Source organism: Misgurnus anguillicaudatus, chromosome 15 (genome assembly GCF_027580225.2).
Source record: "Misgurnus anguillicaudatus chromosome 15, ASM2758022v2, whole genome shotgun sequence".
NCBI lineage: Eukaryota > Metazoa > Chordata > Actinopteri > Cypriniformes > Cobitidae > Misgurnus > Misgurnus anguillicaudatus.
The window spans coordinates 27,723,955-27,746,654 of NC_073351.2; the positions used below are offsets into that span (position 1 = coordinate 27,723,955).

General features: G+C 37.8%; 1 protein-coding gene and 1 long non-coding RNA gene across 4 annotated transcripts in view; one reads left to right on the forward strand and one right to left on the reverse strand.

Moving 5' to 3' along the window:
* srgap1a (SLIT-ROBO Rho GTPase activating protein 1a) overlaps positions 1 to 20,516 on the forward strand; it is a 133,511-nt gene extending 112,995 nt beyond the window's left edge. The window contains exons 18-22 of one of the 3 annotated variants that reach the window (XM_073853701.1): positions 259 to 338; positions 8,251 to 8,431; positions 11,171 to 11,308; positions 15,366 to 15,805; positions 17,804 to 17,943. In XM_073853701.1, the coding sequence (XP_073709802.1) occupies positions 259 to 338; positions 8,251 to 8,431; positions 11,171 to 11,308; positions 15,366 to 15,801 (835 nt within the window). In that variant the 3' untranslated portion in view covers positions 15,802 to 15,805; positions 17,804 to 17,943. Of the gene's footprint in view, positions 1 to 258; positions 339 to 8,250; positions 8,432 to 11,170; positions 11,309 to 15,365; positions 15,806 to 17,803 lie in introns of all 3 variants that reach the window. The other 2 variants (XM_073853700.1, XM_073853699.1) reach the window with 2 other exon arrangements.
* On the reverse strand, positions 15,588 to 16,042 carry LOC129419727 (uncharacterized). Its single transcript, XR_008636636.2, has 2 exons — positions 15,942 to 16,042; positions 15,588 to 15,795 (listed from the first exon to the last, which is right to left on the reverse strand). It is a non-coding gene; the product is annotated as an uncharacterized lncRNA (long non-coding RNA).
* Positions 20,517 to 22,700: the final 2,184 nt, after the last annotated feature.

Genomic DNA, 22,700 nt, shown 5'->3' on the forward strand with positions numbered 1-22,700 from the left:
ACGCTGTGCCACTGTCAGAATTCCAATCACCCTTCATAGCTTCTCTGAATACTAATGAGAGCCTCTGTACTTTTGCTCAATGCAAAGTTTTACTATGGTTGTAACTAGATGTGCATGGGGATTTAAATGTTTATATATATTAAATGGAATATTCTGTAATTGCGTTTTATTTATTTAGAAAGTTTTTAAAAAATATTAAAATTATGGTGTGCACCCATTACTCTCTTGACTTTTCCTATTGACATTTTTTCCTTGCAGTGAGAGTCCATACAGTGACCATGGAGTTTTGGAAGAAGTTGATCAGGAGGGAGGAACTGAGACCCACACCAGCGAGGATGGTATGTTTATTATGTTGACCTACAGTACATCTTGATGGGAAATATTTGACATCTCGTGGCAGTCTATTTTTATATAAGGTCATACATACACTGTGAAAGTGCCATGATGATGATGTCATAGCACCAAGGTTAGGACATCTTTTCCTGTCAGATCGGTGGATTGAGATTTTTCTTATTTGCTAAGGAAGGCTTCAGGCAATAAGCTTTGAGGCTCTGGATCGATTTCACTGTAAAAAATTGTTTTGTGGCTTAGTAAATGTAACTAAATAAAACGAGTACATTTTATTAAAAATAAATTCTTGTTTTTAACCAAATTTTTGTAAAAGTAACACAAACGTACTTAAAATATTGCAATTGCTTAAAATTCCATGTAAAACTTACTTAAATCCAGAGTATTATTATTTTTTTCAGTGTTGAGTTCATTTGACCCTTTCTGACCTGGCCAATCAAACGTTAATCTCTGCGTGCATTGAACTCAGGCTAATCCACAGGCTTCTGTTCTTGCAATTTTTTTATTTTTTAAATTTATTTTGCAATCTCAGTAGGGATGCTCCGATCAATGCTGATCTCCACTAAAAATACGTGGCCGATCACTATTCTGAATCGGACAGCCGGTCTTATTCACAGCTATTTCATGTACTACGGATTTTGATCAGTAAGTCCTTATCGATCTAAAATCACTGTTAGGTTGAGTCGTTTATAACATGCATTTGAAAAAGCAACACTCGTCAAACATAATTAATAAACATATTCTTTATTATCATGAAAATACCTGAAAAGGTTTGAAGAACAGCAATATAAATATATCCTTAAGACATTTCATGGAGCTGCGTGTCATCATAGCTGCGCGTGTATTGTTCTTCGTCTACAGCGCATTTTGAGTTTCTGCACGAGAGCACCCCCTGGCTTTTGGATGTAGCTGCATTTCGCCGTAATTCATTGAGAAGCATAGCAAGCATTATCGGCCGATCGATCGGAGCATCCCTAAATCTCAGAATTTGTTATTGCAAATAAAAGGGATAGTTCACTCCAAAATCAAAATTATAAAACGGGCAGTTCTGGTTCTTCATTCTCATGAAACGCGTTCTAAGTCGTGATAAAATACAGCATTACATAAGTATCACTGCGCCACTGTTGCTGCGTACTGATTTATGAAAATAAACACCACAGTCTTTAATCATATTTTTTATTTGTCTACAATTGCAAGGCATTAAACTAAAACTGAGTGGCAACTTTAAAAAAAAAACCGCTGACGGACAAAGAGTTAAGCATGCTTCCAAGCATATTTGATCATCACTTTAACAGTTGCACGATATAAATGTTAATGTATAAATTAGATGAATGTTGATTTATAAAAATAAACACCACAGTCTTAAATCATATTTTCATTGTGTCTTTGCTGCGTCTGTGTTGGTTGGGAACTACGCTCTGTTTCAGCCACACTTGATTCTGAGGAACTACTTTGACTACTTTGCGGAAGAGTAATATTTGTACGAATATAATTACCACTTATTTGTGTTTTATTACATGAAATTCTGCTATGCATATGAAGTAACTGTTTTATAAACGCAATAAGCCCCGCGAAGCAGTGGTGTTACAGTGCATTTACAACAACTGTGCTTCGCATCGTGCCTAACAACGCCCCTTAGCTGTTATAAAATGCACTGGTAACCCACTGCTTCTTGGGGCTTATTTCTTTTTATATCATATATCACTTCGCCTTTCCAAACAAGTAAGTCTTTCGATTGTCTTCGGAACACATTTTTAGATATTTTTGATGAAAACCGTGAGGTTTGTTGTGACTGTCCCGTATACTGCTATTTTACCATTACTATTCAAGCACAAAAAAGAATGAAAAACGTCGCCAAAAGCGCCCATGTGCCATCATTGATTTAGTTAGAATATCATAAAGCAACAAGAATACTTTTGTCCACAAATATAACAAAACTAACGACTTTATTCAGCAATTTGTTCTCCTACTTGGTCCTATCACTTCGTGTTCACGTGCAGACTACAGCGCATGTGCCATGACTTCCTGACATAGTTGCCAGCTTTTTTTGTATTTACCATTACGCAAACATTGTAACCAATACTTTTAACAGCATGCTGGAACCTACTTTAGCAAATGTTTTGACGCATGCCGTCAAATACCCCACTGGGGTAATTGATTTATGCTAAAATTCTGATTTTGGAGTGAGCTATCCTTTTAAATACTGTAGGTAAGGCATTTAGCTATCAGCACAAAATCCATGGGTTTTTTATCCCCAGGGAACACTTATACGGATAAAATGTATAGCTTGTAATGCAATGTAAGTTGCTTTGGAGAAGCATCTGCCAAATGCATAGATATGAAGGTAATTCCATCTTTCAAAACTTAAACGGTCTTCTCTTGGGAAGGGAAAACATAAAAAACACAGGAAGGGGGTTGACTTGTCAAGCATGCTAAATGTATTTAGTAGCTATAATAACTCGCCAGTGCTACAAGGAAACACAGTCAGGTTCTGTCATAGGTGTAGGGCAGTTGCCATCAATAATATAACATTAATTTCCAAACTGCTGGCCCTTAATGTCAAGTTTAAGCTTGAATCTCTTTTTAAGTTGCATGTAGTTTCTCTAAAGAGTTCTCAAAGTTCCCGAAGCTTACTGTCACCAACAAACAAAAACCAGATGCTTGGCTCATCTATGACATATGAACTGATTCCCAAGCGTAAACTGAGAAATAAACTGCGTGGTGTACAGGCTGTGAAAACGCTAGCGTTTCATTTTTCAAAAGAACCAACAGGAACACATTGTCGCTGGAATGACCTGCACAAGTACCCTTCTGAAAATAGACATATTTCCTGCCTCTCTCCGTCTGTACCTGAACAATGCCTGTTTTATTCTGCCTGATTTATTGTTGGGGAGTTGGAGCTCTGTTACGTCTCAGTTCTTTGAGAGAAAACCAAATTTATCTTCTTGTTTAGGACCAAACATCCACACAAAAATGTCCTTTCTCAGAATTACATTTTACGATTGTAGCACAATACTAAACAAATAACGCGGATGTTGGTTTCTTTGAGGTCTGCATTTATTTTTAGATCATAATGAGATTGATTTGTTTGGCTAAGGCAAGCATACCATTGCTCATACCCAAAATCATGCTTACTTTTCTGTGCCATAAAACTTACTATTAATGATATAACTGGATACATCTGTTTGTTTTTACAATATATAAGAGGTTGTAGGAGGTACGGCTGTCACAATTATTAAATAATTGTCTCATCGCGATTGTTTGACCTCATCGCCATGATTTCAGATCACTGCAATGATTGCACATCTCTCTAAAAAACACAAGGGGGAGCTGCAGTTTTTAAAAGATATATTCATTAAATCAGTGACAGCTTTTATACCTTTATCTCTGAGAGTGTATCTGCTTAAGAAAATATGAAAATGTATAACCTGTATTGCTAAACGTAAGACTTGACCAGGAACTAAGATTTGTGGCCAACCCTGGTGTTATACAGGACCACCATCATCTCTTCAATCACTTCTTTTCATAACAATGCCAGACAGATCTCGTATCCATCGCAATAAAATCAGAACCCAAAACCTCTGCTTTTCTGTTCATTTATAGGATATTATACACACCCGCACGCATGTCATTTATGTCAGTAAATCACCCAGTGAAACCCCCGGTTACATCTTTGCTTTCTAAAGATTAGTTTTGACTGTTCCCATATTGCTGTCTAAGCAAAACTCATAATTCAGTCCGGTTTTCTTTTCAGTCCTATGCTCTGTGATACCTGATACACCACATACGTCAGGGTTTCCATTAGCCAACACAGATGTGGGATATCAACGGCAGGCTGATTCACTGACCTGCACGATTATAAAGTAATTGTATGCTTTTAGGGGTTTGCTCCTGATATTTTCCTCATGGAGGTACCAAGAAAACTCTTATGGACTTTTTTCTTTTTGGACAGAAATTCCTTGTGTCCGATCTCAGTTGTGGCTAACTTCCTGCCAGTGTGTTTTATTTCAGTTTCTTAATAAACTATACGAGTCTGATTACTTTATAAATACTTCTCTTCCCAATTCGCCACCTGGACATTTAACCGTTTGTGACCCTGTCTGTGTAATCTAGGCTAAAGTCTTGTAATCTAAATGTGAGATGAAGAGCATCAAAGTTTGATTTCAGTTATTGATTTAACTTAAAGGTGCACTGTATAACTTTTAAAAGGATCGCTTGACAGAAATGCAATATACTAAACATAACTATATTATCAGTAATGTATAAAGACCTTTCAAAATGAACTGTATTTTTTATCACATTAGAATAAGCTGTTTTTATCTACATACACTTACATGAAAGTCGCCATTTTGCATCACCATGCTTCTGCAGTAACACTAAACGACAAATTGTACTATAATAGAGGGTGTTTTGTCACTACATTGTCTCAGACGATGAAATGTTTGTCCTGTGACGGCTACCGTAGCTTCACTGCGTTTTCGAAAGGTAGGGGGCTGTTGGTTGCGATTCACGGTCTCACCACTAGATGCTGCAAAAAATCTACACAGTGGACCTTTAAATTTCAATCTTTGACATGGTCTTATTAGTAAATATTAAATATATCACGGTTATAATTTCACAAAATGTTCTTTATATTATGCAGAATAATTTTATGTAGAAAACAGTAAATCACAAAAAAATCTGCCTATATAGCATGTGACCGTTGCTGCAGCTTTCCTAACTGTGGGTTCACACCAGCCGTTGAGGCGTCAAATTCGCGTCTACCGCGTCTAGTTTGCCGCTTAAACATTTTGAGTTTACTCGCTTCATTCACGCGTAAAAGCCGCGTGTGAAATTCTAGTCATCGAGACATTCACACGGAAATTCGCGTTATGGGAGGGGCTTCTGCGACTCTGCTCGCTTCCTGTAATCACGTCACTACTAGAGTAAGCTCCTGATTGGTTAACGCTGCGCGTTTTTCTGCCAAAGTTCAAAATGTTCAACTTGCACGTTTCCCACGGCAATGCTCAATTCGCACAACGCGTCTTTACATTAACTTAACATTGAAATCACTGCACTTGACGCCTCTACCACGGCTGGTGTGAACGCAGCATAAAGCGCTGTGCCTAAAAACGGGATAATCTGGTCTCAGGACCTGTCTGGAAATCTACTTAGCATGTGATGGGACCCCTGCTATGCAGTCAGAGCCATTCATTCATTCAAATGGACTGGAATGAGGCGACTACATTCACCCATGGGAAGTAAAATTTTATCGTTTGTGAGAAACTGGTTTAGAATGAGAAGATAGGTTATGTTTTCTTGTTGTCAGTGTATCTGGTTTAACATTACCTTGTCATGCACTGTAAGTCACTTTGGATAAGTTGAATAAGCGTCCTGGGTTCGAATCCCAAAGAATAGAATGTATACTTTAAATGCATTGCAAGTCATCTGCAAATGCGTAATTGTAAATGATAACTGTACAAAAATGTCATAGCTGCCTTTAAGCTGTGTTTCAAGCATGTGGCATTTGTTAGAAGAGAAAAACATTTTTAAAAGCCCCTGACAGTGTTGCAAAAAGCTAATTTTCTCTTCTAAATGGCAATACCCTGCAGCTACACACATTTCTCAGTTAAAACATTTAAGAACCGCAGCTAGCAAACACTGTTTTTAGCCTCTCCCTAGAGTCTGGATCAGCCACAGCTAGCATTTTAACTTTAGCACGGGTTGTTAACTCTCCTTTGGGTAAACAACAACAACTCCATATGGCGCAATGTGCATTGAAGTAGTGCAAGTTAGTGGGTGCATGAATAACACTTTACTGTCTGTGAGCAACAATGGATCCATAAAAACATAATCACGGCCTTGCTTTATTGTACTTCTAGAATTAATTAAAAATGAATTGCCAAGTGCCTTTGTTTAATTTAGCAGGGTGAACCAAACAGTGAACACTTGTGCATCACACATGCTTTGCAAGGACACAGAGCGAATGACAAGTTTGTCTTACAAGACCGAACAGAGACGGGCGTAGATTTAATGGCCATATTGATCTCCAACTTTATTAACAAGATGTGTGGTCTCAAAGCATTAATTCAGGCAGTGAGCTTACACCTGTCACGTCTCATTGACTCGTTGTCATTTCCAGACGATAGAGATTGAAAAATCATTTCCTTGGATGTTTTGCTCCATTGGTTTGGTTGCGTTGCTTGTGCAAGAATAATGGATCGGTCTGTTTCTCTCTTATTTGTCTATATACGGGGTTTGCAACAACAGGAAAAGTCCAGCGTTCAAGGAAATCCTGTCTGCTTCCAGGATTATTTTGTTTAAAATCTAGTTTTTATTGGTTATGCGTGTCTGTAATGCAAATTGTAGGGAAGATGGATTACTGTAAATGTTGAATTCGCATACAATAGTGACCAAAAGTGCTGTCCAACCATGGGAATTTGACATCTTTGCTCTTTATGCAAAATTTTTATTTAAGATGCATTAAAAATGTCATATGCATTAGTGTGTTTGGAGTATATGAAACTCAGCTTTGAGAAGAATTTAAGGAGGCTTGGCAAAAAATATTATAACGCATGTGCAAAATTTATAAAGACATAGCCTCTAGGTTAATGGCTACAAAATATTTCCAAAAATCAATATTCAGATATTAATAACAGTTAAAAAAGAAGTCATTATATGTTTACAATATGTATTCAGTTGCATATAAACTAATTCCATTACTTGAAACGGTTACAAAAAATTCCAAGGTTTTTTATTGTAATATTAGGCCAGGGCCTTTGCTACTTGGCATGCGTTGAAGTCTGCTGTCTCTAATGAGTCTTTACGTAATAAATTAACATTAGAAAAGACACATGTATGGACCAATCAGAGAGCACCAAAAAAATGCATGTAGATATTTATCTATACATTTTACTCTTTCCCTGCCATTGACCAGTTAATTCGTCAACTCGTCAATTAAGAGAAAACGCTTCCCGGCAATCCGTATTTCCGCTATTATCCACCAGGTGGCACTCTTACCTAACTTATAAAACACAGAAGTATTCCCTTAGAGCAAAAAGTTCGAACTCCATGTATGTTTTGAGGATCGCTCTGAATCTGATCTCTATCAAAAGTAAATTATCACAGCTTTTTGCTCAAAATTTTTGAAAAACCCTACCCATATTTGAGAGGTATTTGAGTAATAAAGGTAATAAAAAGAAAACAAATAAAGGTTGGATGTTTATATATTTAAAGAAGAACATTTTCTGGAAGGCATTAAACTTTTGTGAAAATCATAAAAAATGCTGGTGCTGACTGGCAACTTAAAAAAAAACGCTTGTTGGGAAAGGGATAATCAATGATGTGATTGTTAAGGGGATCGCGCAGCGCCGTTCTAAAAAAATCGAACACATTGTTTTCTATGAGTATACGCACACCGCCGCCACCAGGTGGCGCCTGTCCGTGCCGCCCAGCTGTGACTCAGAAAGTTGCTCAAATCCCTGTCGCGCCACACAGCGCCACTCACATAGTTTAACTATACATAACATCATATGTGTCCCAAATCATTAACAATTAACATTGGCTGCTAATGTATATTTTGCATTTTGAAGTAGATGCTATCTGACGAAGCTCGCGCTATTTAATGTGCACTTCCGGTTTACAATACCTACGAGTTGTCCTAGACGTGAATCGACGCGGCGCTGAGCTGCGCGGCCGGTGTGTGATCCCTTTTAGGGTCAGTTATTGATCTTGTATGTGTGCTATAAGGATTCATTTGACTACACCAACCACTGGTCCGTTCTATATTGTTCACCTTTAGGGGTTATATACTTCATATGTCAAAAGTGCTTTCATTAGTGATACGCAAGTTGTGATAGAAAAATTGCTGTACACCTGCTGTCAATGATGTCTTAAATAAATGAGTGTCTTTTTCCCATACAGAGGGGGAGCCAATCGAAGCCATAGCAAAGTTTGATTATGTGGGCCGCTCCGCTCGAGAGCTGTCATTTAAGAAGGGGGCGTCTCTATTGCTGTACCAGAGAGCGTCAGATGACTGGTGGGAGGGCAGACACAATGGCATAGACGGTCTGGTTCCTCACCAGTACATCGTTGTGCAGGACATGTGAGTATCTTATGTGGATGTAACAAATCATCTCCATTCATCATAATGATCCATATTTCATATATCAAAGATGCTTAGATATATAAACAGGGTTTAGTTGTTGTAGCATCTCTAGGATTATGAAACAAGCCAGCAGTTTTTCTAAGTACGATGTTGTTGGCTACTCCTTAAAACCTTGTTTTTACTTGTTAAGCACTTGTTACATCATCTTTAATCTTTGCATGCAACACATTATATCAAGTGTGAGCTCTACAGCAATGAGATGTTTTATTTCCTATCGGCATCATTAATCTAATTTTAGAACACAAATACTACACTGTAGGGGTGGGCAATAAATCGCCTGCAATTCTCATGCATATCTCATCAGTAAAGCCGGTTTGGTGATTAGAAGTAAATTGCCATCACCAACTTTCAGATGGAGCGGCATTTACTACACAGAGCCGTATTTCATAGAGAAGCTCGGCAAAATCGCATACATTATCGGAGGCTATTTGTCCACGATTTTGCATAGCTTCTCTGTGAAATACAGCTCTGTGTAGTAAATGGCACTCCATTTGAAAGCAGGTGATGGCAATTTACTATTAATCACCAAACCGGCTGATGAGATACGCATGAGAATCACAAGCAATTTATCACCCACTCCTACTACACTGTATACTGTTTTACAGTAAAAAAAAATAACCTGGCAGCTGTGGTTGCCAGCAAACTTAACAGCTAAGTTTTGTATGTTTTACCATTTTAACAACATATTTTGGGAATGTTCATTTACTGGTGTTCGCACTAAATGTAATGGTGACTTCCAGGAAACACATACACAGTAAAATACAGTAAAGTTTTGTAAAAAGTTTTGTATATTTTACAGTTCTTAACCATATATTTAACAGCAAAGTTTTGTATGTTTTACAATTTTTAACAACATATTTTGGGAATGTTCGTTTACTGGTGTTCACAATAAATGTAATGGTGACTTGCAGGAAACACATACACAACAAAGTACAGTAAAATACAGTAAAGTTTTGTAAAAAGTTTTGTATATTTTACAGTTCTTAACCATATATTTAACAGCAAAGTTTTGTATGTTTTACAATTTTTAACAACATATTTTGGGAATGTTCGTTTACTGATGTTTACAATAAATGTAATGGTGACTTCCAGGAAACACATACACAACAAAGTACAGTAAAATACAGTAAAGTTTTGTAAAAAGTTTTGTATATTTTACAGTTCTTAACCATATATTTAACAGCAAAGTTTTGTATGTTTTACAATTTTTAACAACATATTTTGGGAATGTTTGTTTACTGGTGTTCACAATAAATGTAATGGTGACTTGCAGGAAACACGTACACAACAAAATACAGTAAAGTTTTGTAATTTGACCGTCCATTTCCTAACCGTATATTTAACAGCAAAGTTTTGTATGTTTTACAATTTTTAACAACATATTTTAGGAATGTTTGTTTACTGGTGTTCACAATAAATGTAATGGTGACTTGCAGGAAACACGTACACAACAAAGTACAGTAAAATACAGTAAAGTTTTGTAAAAAGTTTTGTATATTTTACAGTTCTTAACCATATATTTAACAGCAAAGTTTTGTATGTTTTACAATTTTAACAACATTTTCTGGAAATGTTCGTTTACTGATTTTCACAATAAATGTAATGGTGACCTGCAGGAAACACGAACACAACAAAGTACAGTAAAATACAGTAAAGTTTTGTGTATTTTACAGTTCTTAACCATATATTTAACAGCAGAGTTTTGTATGTTTTGCAATTTTCAACAACATATTTTGGAAATGTTTGTTTACTGTTTTTCACTATAAAGTTAACAGTGATTTGTTTCGGTAACCTACAATTTTAACGATATTTTAATGTAAAAAATACTGTGAATTCTCTCGTTAAACATTCAGATTTTCACCATAAAATGTGGTAATACATACCTTTCATTTCAGAAACCTTACATTTTACATTATTTTACAATTGAAAATTAAAAGTAACGTTTCTTGTTTATGTCAAAGTTTATGTAAAGTTGTTATATTGAAAACCAATTAACGGCTCTTTACTGTATTGTTTTTCTTTACTGTTCTTTTAAAATTACAAACGTTTTCTCCAGTGTAGCATCTCATTTATGATGGACGTCGGTCACTGTCAGAATAATATGAGAGCGTTACAAGAGCCCATCAAAGACAAATTAAAATGAAACTCTTATTTGGACAGCTATAATAAAAAACATTCAATATACTGCCTGGATTTAAACAAGAAATGGGCATTATCAGTTTGGATGTGCTCCGTGCCCTGGACCATCTTCCTCTGGTAAATCCCTTTATCATCATGACAACTTGTTCCGGCTAGGCAAGCATTGGCGCCTAGTTGAACCGATTATAGCTCATAAAGAGGACAAATCTAATAGATCAGGTCGAGTGCTAAGTGATGCCAACAACAGACTACAAGCCGACGCACCACTGTGTGTGTGTGTGTGCGCGCGCATGTGCGTGTGTGTATCAATAATTCACATCATGGGCGTCTGTTGATGTGTGTTCCTGGCTCGTGGCTCTCATGGCTCTCAGAATTTACAGCCCAAGTAGAAAGTTTAGCAGTGTCAGATCCTCTGCCTTGCAGAAACTATGTCATAGAGACTGATGCATAAAATAAAATGCGCAAGCTACAAATGTAAGCTTTTTGTACTTGTATTTAGACTCTAAAACTAGATCCTTTTTGTGTGGTTTGTGACAGGGACGACACATTCTCTGACACACTGAGTCAAAAGGCCGACAGTGAGGCCAGCAGTGGCCACGGAGGAGAGGAGAAATGTCCCAGTAGGGATATGGGATCGCCGACAGACAGCAGACTAGCAGATGCTTATGTCAGCAGGTGAGTGAATGATGACATATGCCAGAACTGCTTCAATCCAGCAGGGACTGTATGTCCTGGTATTCTATGTGATGACTGAATAGAGATTTACATTTATGCATTTGGCAGACAGATTTATCGAAAGTGACTTACAAGGTCAGTTGTGTTGTCTGGGATCGAAGCTATGAGTGTTTGCACTGCTAAAGCAATGCTTTTTCAGAGATATCAGTAACCACAACCAGGATTGGCTGGGGTTAAATTTATGGGCTTGTTAAAGAGGAGGTGTTCATGCAATTTTTTGTCTTTAAAAGTTCATGCTTTCACCCCACCAACATGTTTGAATAAATAAATAAAAAATTGGGCAACATTTTTTCAATATTAATTAATATTTAGAGGTTGCTCAAGACCTTCGAAGTTTAACACATTCACAAATTATGTGATACTTTGTGCTAGCATGTATAATTGTTTAATAATATATACTTATGGCAGCAATGGACTTTTTTGACCATGCTCCATGCAAATAAATCTCTTGTTTTAGTTGTGATATGTCTTTCAAAGCCAGAAAGCTTCAATGTGAATGAAGCACAATAGACAATATGCACAGAGACACAATGGATGAAGCAACACGAAGCAAGTCCGCTATATGGTTACTCGGATAAGAAGAGACTGAAATAACTGGATCAAAGTTACCCTCCAAAAAGAAAGTTTTATGTGTGTTGTGCGTTTTTAAATTATACAGTTTTTGCAAAAAAATTTGATTTCGGAAATGTTCAAAGGCTTTGAGCAACCTCTAGATATTAGGAACAATTCAAAATTTTGCACAATGTGTTTATATTGATATCCTAAGACATTTAGGGGGTGAGAGTTGAACATTTCAACAACCACAAAAAATTGACCCTTTATAAGGACCACCCTACTAGACAGGCATCTAGTCAGGTTATAGAGGATCTTGCTTTGACTTTTTTAAATGTTCTGCAATTTCAAACATGCGAAGGTGCATTAAAATATGCATTAAGTGAATAGCTTCCTGTGTGACTGTAAGCAGAATGAAATGAAATCAATTGGAGATCTAAAAATATAATCGTGTCTGATTTGTCAGCAGTATTCCTGGCGCTGGGGGTGGGAGATTTAAACACCTGGTACCTGTTTACATTCAGTTTGCCAAGAATCAGATAAGAAGTGACAGTGTTAGTACTGTAAAGTGATAACAGATGGGAATTTATGCAGCTGACGTACCTACATCTATTCCCATCTAGCTGTTATAAATGTTAGACAAGATGCTATATTTAATAGTTTTAAAGGATAACGCCACTGTTTTTCATTATTTTACTGTGTTCTTACCTCAACTTAGATGAATTAATACATACCTATCTTTTTTCAATGCGTGCACTTTTAATCTTTGTACAGCGCTTCTTGAATGTGTTAGCATTAGCCCTATTCATTCCTATAACTCCAAACAAAAGTTTTATTTTGTGCCACCATACTTACTCGTGTTACTACTCATGTAACAGTCTTTAAATAGAGAAAACATGGAAGTGTTTGGTGCTTCTAAATTCATTCCTGTTTGGAGCCATAGGACTGAATGGGGCTAGGCTAAATGCTAACACATTCAAGAGGTGCTGTACAAAGATTAAGTGCACGCATTGAAAAAAGTTAGGTATGTATTGGTTTGTCTAAGTTGAGGTGAGAACATAGTAAAGTGTTTAAAAATGGTGGTGTTTTCCTTTAAGGAGCTGATGTGCTTTGGGGATGGCTTTTTCCCCATGTTCCCGAGTGTTTTCACATCTGAACAGTCCTGTTTGCTTATCTAAATATAAACAACATCTCTTACTTACTATGCAGCAGTGTGGTGTTGCATCATCACAGCATATTTTAGCAATGCATTGCACCCCCTGGTGGATATCCTCTTGATTTGACACTTTAAAACTGCAAACGAAATCAAACCAGTAATTTATCTTTAATCTTTACATACTTTACAACCCATCATAATAAGTCAACAGCAGTGAGCAGTTTTATTTAATATCCCTATCATATATTAACCAAACTTATGAACGCATTTCAATATTGATGACCGTCCATCCCTAACATAATGATTATGAGAGCACTTCAAGAGCCCATTAACTACAACTTAAAAAGTGATACTCCATCTCACATACTGATATAATTTATGAGTGTACTTAAAGCAAAACACCACCGTTTTTCAATGTTTTACTATGTTCTTACCTCAACTTAGACAAATTAATACATACCTATCTTTATTCAATGCGTGCACTTTTTATCTTTGTAAAGCGCGTTGTGAATTTGTAAGCGTTTAGCCTAGCCCCATTCATTCCTTAGGATCCAAACAGGGATGAATTTAGAAGTCACCAAACACTTCCATGTTTTCACTATTTAAAGACTGTTACATGAGTAGTTACACAAGTAAATACAGTGGCACAAAATAAAACTTTTGTTTGGAGCCATAGGAATGAATGGGGCTAGGCTAAATGCTAACACCATTCAAGAAGTGCTGTACAAAGATTAAAAGTGCACGCATTGAAAAAAGATAGGGATGTATTAACTAATCCAACTTGAAGTAAGAGCACAATAAAATATTAAAAAACAGGTGTTTTCCTTTAAAGGATTAGTCTATTTTCTTAAAAAAATCTAGATAATTTACTCGCCACCATGTTATCCAAAATGTTGATGTCTTTCTTTTTTCAGTCCAGAAGAAATTATGTTTTTTGAGGAAAACATTTCAGAATTTTTGTCATTTTAATTGACTTTAATGGACACCAACACGTAACAATTTTATTGCAGTTTAAAATTACAGTTTCAACGGAGTTTCAAAGGACTATAAACGATCCCAAAAGAGGCATAAGGGTCTTATCTAGCGAAACGATTGTCATTTTTGACAAGGAAAATAAAAAATTGCACTTTTAAACCACAAATTCTCGTCGTCCTCCGGTCCTGTGTAATTTCGTAATGACGTCGAAAGGTCACGTGTTACATATATGAAACGCACATTTGCAGACCATTTTAAACAATAAACTGACACAAAGACATTAATCAGTATTATTCGACAGACAACAACGTTGGAACGGTCCTCTTTCTCCACACTTGTAAACACTGGGGCGTAGTTTCGCTATTGATGAAACTATTGACGTGATGATGTATTGTGTGAGGTCGCGCTGGCGCGTCACATGACCGGGGATGGACGAGAGGTTGTGGTTTGGAGGTGCATATTTTTGGTTTTTCTCTTCCAATAATGACGATCGTTTCGCTGGGTGGGACCCTTATGCCTCGTTTGGATCGTTTAGAGTCCTTTGAAACTCTGCTGAAACTGCCATTTTAAACTGCATTAAAACTGTTATGGGTTGGGGTCCATTGAGGTCCATTAAAATGAGAAAAATCCTGGAGTGTTTTCCTCAAAAAAACATAATTTCTTCTTGACTGAACAAAGAAAGACATCAACATTTAATGACACGGTGGTGGGTAAATTATCTGGTTTTTTTAAGGAAATGGACTCATCCCTTAAGTTATAAACTCTCTTATAACACTCATAGAAACAATCTTTTGTGTTGTGTGGTAACTCTGTACTTTTGTTGCTATTACTGTACCTTTATAATAATACCACAAAAAGTTCACATTGTGTCATCTGTGCTGTTAAGCATTAAACCTTAAATAGTTTTTTTTATATAATATCCTGGTATTTTGGTTGTGGTTTCCAAATGTCATTTTAATCCAAACATCGGGCTTCTTTTTCAAGCATATTAGGTTAATCTAATACCATGATGACATCCACAGTCATAATACATCATTATGGCTCAAAATGAGCCGTTTCCTGCCGGGCATTATGCCATGAATATGTAGAGTAAAGTAGATCTTACCACAGACACTCTAAAGATGACAATAATTTGAATTATGAATGAGCGCTGGAGGTTAACAGTACAAACACACGTTTGATGTTGCCAGATGCAGTGTTTGATGGCGAACAGTGTGTTTAAATCATGTTCATCACATGTTGAGTCCAGTAAAGTTTACCTAAAACTTTATAAACAATTGTATTTCCTTTAAGAAATGTTTCCTCTATGTTTAGCAGGCACAGAAAGAGAACTGACCCCCCGACTCGCCGACCTCCAGCCCGCCCCAATGAGACCCACTGCATGGTCCATTCCTCCCAGAGCCAATACAGTAACCATAGCAACCATGGTAGTCATGGCACCCCAGATTTGGGGTCCCCAGTGATGGGCCACTACAGCCCACGGGACCTGCTGAGAGGAAGAGGGCACATGCCCATGGACAGCCCAGAGAGACGCAGGCGGACCGGCCACGGCAGTCTGACCAACATCAGCCGCCACGAGTCCGTAAAGAAGATGGAAAGCCCACCCATCCGCAGGTCCACTTCTTCAGGCCAGTACCCAAGCTTCTCCGAGCCTCACGGCAAGGGATTGGATCCAGAGAGCATCGCACAGGTCAGCGGGAGGCGAGCGACGACGCCCCTCACACCATGCGCTGCAGGCCCAGACCTGTAACATAGTTAGTTGCTGCCTCCTGTTACTAATAACTTATGCGTATCTGCACACAACACACACACAATATCACTCACTGATTTAGGAAGGCAAAGGTTGAGATATCGAATAGAAATTTGGAGTGATTTACTCCAAAAAGTCACCTTGATGGTCACTCGCTAGGTATTAAAGAGCATCCATGATAGCTTTGGGTTATTCTTCAATGAAGAATCAGAGAAGGACCTAGATAGAAAATGGAAGGGTTTCAAAATGTTAACCAATACAATTTTACAATCATGTTTGCTATGTTCAATACTAACAAGCTGACTAAATAAACATACTGGAAGTACATTTTATCCAACTCACTAGATGTGAATCCCCACAATGTTACAATTCGATGAAAACAAAACCTATGAGAACCAGGCTTGGCCGGGAAGGTGCACTACAGCATCCTTTGATGCACTACAGCTGCACCCCGTAACTATTTGGTTAAAAGTGATTATTAATTTTATTTTGCCTAAAATTTTCAGGCCTGATTTTGTGGCAGATGCTGGTCTGAATCCAGTCAGCATCATTTTCTGTAGAGATGCACCAATTGACCAACCATGAATCAGACTGGCTTGAATATTTTTTTGTTTCATTTAATTCTTTTTTGTTTCTTTTTATTTATTTACTTTGCATTTCAAAGGGCGAACTGTAGCTGAGCTGTTGGTTGCAATTCACAGTCTCACCGCTAGATTCCGCCAAAACCTTTAATGTCACAAAACTTCATTTTTTTGGAATACTGTGGGTTTTTACAATTTTTTTATTTATTATGAGGGCACATTAATTTTTAAAAACAGTGAAGCTCACAGATCTTTAATAAAAAAACGCAAATCTTCTCCTCGAAACGATCTCTTACTGTGGGTCACACCAGACGCAAGTGCATTGACTTTGTATGTAATCTACTCGCGCAAATCGTTGAAAAGACGCGTCCTCATGTGGGGTGATGCGAATGTCACCATATGGTGAATGTCACCACGATTTGTCATCTTGCGGCCGGTACTCGCGGATGCGAATGTCGCGATATGGGTGGCGCGTTTGCCGCGAAAACATGCGCTATTTGCCTCAAACGCGTCTTCATCCAAGTTGAAAATATTTAACTTGAGCGAAAACTTAGCATGACACAAAGTTAAATCCCGCAAATAATCTAGAGTAAGCAAGTAAGACACGATTTGGCATCTGGCGGCCGGTACTCGCGGATGGTGTGTTCCGCGCGAATTGAGCGTTGCCGTGGGAAACGCGCAATTGAAAAATCTGAACTTCTGCGGATTTCCGCGCCGCGTTAACCAAACGGGACCTTGCTGTAGTACTGACTTGTTTACAGGAAGCGAGCGGAGTCTCAGTGGAGTGGCAGAAGCCCCTCCCATGACGCGAATTTCCGCTTGAATTCTAGTCAATCACGCGTAAATTTGCGTCATGGGAGGGGCTTCTGCCGGTCCACTGAGACTACGCTCGCTTTCACGCGCGAATGAAGCAAGTAAACTCAAAATGTTCAAGCGTCCAACTACGCGCCATGAGCACGTTTTTGCCGCCTCTACCGCGGCTGGTGTGAATGCACCATTATTCCGATCACGGGGTATGGCAGGTGCGGGCCAAGGAAAAGATCGCATTGATTAGCAAATAGCAACATGACCCAACTTCCAACAATGCAATCAGTTCTTGACGGACAACGTCAAGCCCTACCTTTTATTCATTTCAGAAGTGTTTTCACTCGGATATACGTCACGATGGGGAAAATAAGAAATTTGCTACTTCCATTTTATTGTAACTTTGAATAAAGAAAATAATTGGAAATCAGAATCGGCCCATTTGCATCACTAATTTTCTTATCCCATTTCCTCCTCTCTTATAATCTCCCATCGTCTTTCTACTGACTTTATTACTAAAAAGTGGTACCCTGACATGAAATAAAACACTATACACTTTATAATTTTTCATTTTCTATTCCGTTTCTTCGCTGAATCACTCTGTCTCTCTCCTGTAGGACATTGAGGAGACGATGAACACCGCTCTGAATGAGCTGAAGGAACTAGAACGGCAGAGTTCTGCCAAACACGCCCCTGACGTAGTGCTGGACACCCTGGAACAGATGAAGAACGCTCCCACACCGGCCAGTTCCAACGAGTCCCTCAGCCAACTGCACGGCCTGGTGATGCGGCCCACCGCCGCCGAGTCGGCCATGCGGCGCAGCACCAGCTCTTCCAGCGACACCATGAGCACCTTCAAACCCGCCGTAGCGCCACGCATGGGGGTGCAACTCAAGCCCCCCGCCCTGCGGCCAAAGCCTGTGATGGCGATACCCAAGACTGGAGCGGCGCAGCATCCAGCGCCCCCTTCGCAGGATCCGCTGGACAAATCCTGCACCATGTGACCACTGTAGAATGAGATGGTGAACAACGATTTAGGATCCATGTTTGTTTCTTCTTTGTGGTGCCACTGTCCTCTAGAGCGTTTCTTTGACTCTGATGAATGGACTGAAGCAAATATACATTTGATAAAGAAACTTAATAACATGTGTAGTTGTAGGTGTCACGATACTGCGGTCAGCATTAACGTGTTTACTAGTGGGGATCCCATTTATGAAGACCTATGTGTATTAAATATCATGGGGTTTGTTAATAAACTGCAGTCGCTAGGCATGATTCAGACGGAGAAACTTAGTTAAACAGGTGTTTGTTATTTTAAAGGATTATTTTTTCTCTCTTGGGTTTGGGTTGGACTTGATTTTCATTGTTTAGATCAAACGCCTGAGATTATTTCTCAAGCAATTCATTCATTATAATTCATAAACCGTTTGCATGCATGTCCGACACTTTATTTTTTTTGTGATGCTATGTGTGAATAGGTTAAGGAATTCTGATAACAATACTGAAGAAAGCGACACATTTAGCTTCCTGTGTTGTTATGGTGACTATATTAGGAGTTTACATCCACTAGGAACTTGATAAATGTGAATAATACAGAAACTAAGCAGGGTCTTCGGTTTCTATGTATATGAGTTTACAGCATTAGGGATTGTGGGAAATGTAGTTGTTACATCTCAGAGGAACGGGCAAGTTGGCACTCTTGACGTTTTAAAGTGATGATGAATCAAAAACGGATGCCGAACACGCCACACATCTGACGTGCATCCTTATTTGCTGTTGGGTTTAGTTAACACCTGGAACTTTTAAGTTTTAAGTGCAAAGCTTTAGTTTGAATATTATATTTTTGATAATAATATTTGAATATATGCCCAGGGAGTTGGCGTAGATCACATCCACATATGTTGAACAAACATTTTGATAGTTGAGTAGTTAGTGAATTTATATATATTTTTTATTAAGTACTTCATTTTCTTATTTAGATATGTGTTGTGTATATAAATATATACATGTACATTAGCTAACCCTTTTTATTTTATCTGTCTTTATCCCAGATCAATTTGGAATACTTGCTAACTCGAAACAGTATTTTCTTTATATATATTTTAGTACGTATCTGCTTGCTTAGAAAAAATCTGTCAATAATAGTAAAGTCTAGCTGCCAAAAAGTAAAATTATAAGTGCCGCTTATAGATTAATACGGATAGGAAGCAAGAAGCTACACGCTTGGCTCGGTTATATCCTTTAAAGCATGAATGATAATCCTTTTATGTACTTTTCTAAAAACTGATTTAAGGCAATATTTCTTGTTTCACCGAACAAGGGAATGATGCCAGTAGCCATGGACTTGGAGGCTGTTATTGTTGTACTTTCATGGGAAGTGCTGCTTGTTGTCGTGTATTTAGTCACATTAACCCTTGTCACATAAACTCAGTCACACAAGATACCCAAAGATAAATGATTATGCATTGCACCCTCTTTCCGTATTTGCACTCACAAATAGCCAGTGCTTTAAAATGAGGAAAAGCCAAATGAAAGATTTTCATAACTGTGTTGATATTTCATATGCAGTATATCAGCCTGACATTAATGCATCCTGTTGTGACATTAATGAATAATTGTACAAGCGCATTTACATTATAAATACAGTTTGACAACACAACAATAGCTTAGAGCCTGTGTGTGCTTGTACTGTATTCACTGATATATAATTATTCAAAATGTTATTGTATTTAGGTAGATATGTTATGGAAAATGTTACAAAATTGTGTACACTCTCCATCACTGAACCGAGGGGAACAACTGTACGCTACTTTATAGACGATATAAGCAATGCCTGTTTTTAAATTTTAATTGTAATTTTGCTAAACATACTAAAGTCTTTGATTATCAGGATTTAATGAACAATATTACAAACTTTTGTTGTGTTTTCTTTTTTACAGTGTACATTACATTGAGGTTTGAGTTTGTCTCTGTTACACTATGAGAAATTGTGTTCTCTCTGCGAAAACTAAACACATTTGCAGGATCACTGTTATTGTGTCCATGTACTTGTGAAAGTGCCTTTGAAAACTGTTTTAGGGAAACATCATACAAACGTCCTCTGTGCTATGGCATTCATATTTCAGATCCAGTGTACCATAAGGATTACAGTAAATTATTACTAACGTGGTTCTGTTAAGTTGTATTAATGATTAAATAATAAAGATACTGCTTATGCATTGTGACATTGCACTTTTATGTAAGACTGTATATTTGGCATGTAACATCTTAAGTTGTAGAGCTTTTGGAAGACTGCTCCTTTCTAATAAAGAACATAGTTTGGTCAGTTTACTGTGGTGTGGATGGTGTTCATTATGGTGAAATGTACACTATACTTTGAGATATTGTGAGTGTAGTAATATGAACAACAGCTTAATGATTTCCCACTGTTAATAAGCATGGATACAAGAGGCGCCAGGGCATTTTGACAAACAAGGTCGGGTGAATCGTTGTTCCAGGCAACCATTGTTATGACTTTCCTATGTGTCCCATGTGATATGTCTGTAGCTGGGTTCTTGCAACGGACTCAACAATAGTTCAGAACATATCATCATCGAGACAAATCATGATATGCAGTTAGTTGGGTCTTCTGCACACACAATAATATTGTATTACTATGATATGCAGTTAGTTGGGTCTTCTGCACACACAATAATATTGTATTACTGTATCTGTGTTTTAGTATCTGTTTGACACTCCAGCATAATTGCACTTTTTTAAATTTGAATTATACAAAGCACAAAATGAAAGATAAGTTTGACTAAAAGCATAATTTATGTATTTTATATAATTTGAAATCAATTGTGATAGTATCGTTATTCTTTTTTTAGTCATGATAATCGTTTAGTGAAAATCTGAAATGTTTACCCAGCATGCTCTCAGAATGAGAGCATTTTGCATCAGTGAAAGCAAAGAAATCCTAGTTTGTTACCATTTGAATCAGATTCGGCATTTTGACGACATCAGTTGCCATAGTGACGTATGTCAAGCGGAGCGACGTGTGTAAGCCCACCCCAGATGCCTGCGTCACAAATATGCTAATTAGCGTTTGCCTTGGATTTTGTGTGAGGGAGCGATGACATAAAATGGAAAGGTAATAATTTACATGTAAATCAAAAACATAACAAATTAAGATGTTTAGAAGAAAATGGAATGGAAAAATCAAGTCTAAACATGTATCCATGTTCACACATGACTGCTTTTTGGTTTCTTGATTAAAGAGCACCTATTTAATTGCTAAAAAAACAACGTTATTTTGTGTATTTGGTCGAGGGGCAACCTTCCGATCTCTCTGATGCATAGATATGTACACTAGATGTCGCCTTGGCTACAGCAGTTCATTGGACCAAATCAAAGATATGTACACTAGATATCGCCTTGGGGTTCTGAGCATGCGTCAAAACCGCCGCCATCTTGGAACAGGGGTCTTGTCATAGGAAGTATCTAGGTAAAGCTGCTATCTCCGCGTGTAATTCGAATTCATGGATGATGCCAGACTTTTGTGCTGCGTATGGATGTTAGGCCTACTAGCAGTATGCATTACAGTTAGAAAGAGTTAATTTTTATAATTTCAAAACTAAAAAAATTTTCTGGACTCAATGCATACATGTCTGACTGATGAAACGAGCCAAAAGAAAACCAAGAAAATCGCATTCATGACGATTTATGGTGATTTTATTTCCGTTACACCATTACAAGGGCGCTGATGCGGGATTCCCCTGTTTCAAGATGGCGGCCGCGGCTCTAGTTGACGCATTCAGTCCAATGAACCGCCGTAGCCAAGGCGACATCTAGTGTACATATCTATGGGACCGAATGCGTCAAATAGAACCGCCATCTTGAAACAGGGGAACCCGCATCACCGTCTTTGTAGGCAATGGTGTAACGGAAATAAAATCACCATAAATCGTCATGAATGCGATTTTCTTGGTTTTCTTTTGGTTCGTTTCAACAGTCAGACATGTATTTAGCATTAAGTCCAGAAGAAAATTAAATTTTTGATATCATGAAAATCTACTTTTTCTAACTATAATGCATGGTGCTAGTAGGCCTAACATCCATACGCAGCACAAAAGTCTGGCATCATCCATGAATTTGAAGTATAGGCGGAGATAACAGTTTTATCTAGCTACTTCCTATCTCAAGATGGCGGCGGTTTTGACGCATGCTTAGAACCCCAAGGTGACATCTAGTGTACATATCTATGTCTCTGATGAAGCCAATACAGAAGTGACTTAAATTGCAATTCATCTACTGGCCGCTTGAGGCTGGCTCCAAAAGGGAGTCAATTCCCATAGACCACCATGTTAAAAATGCCCAACTTTACAGTAGAAAATAATTTGTTTACAGCCTGGTACAAAAAGTGTTTTTGGTCTGTATAGCTAATTTTGCCCTTCATGACAACTGTGAGGGGATGAATGTTTTTGTAACTCATCCATTTAAATTATATTAACCCTTAAACTTCTGAATAAGTAA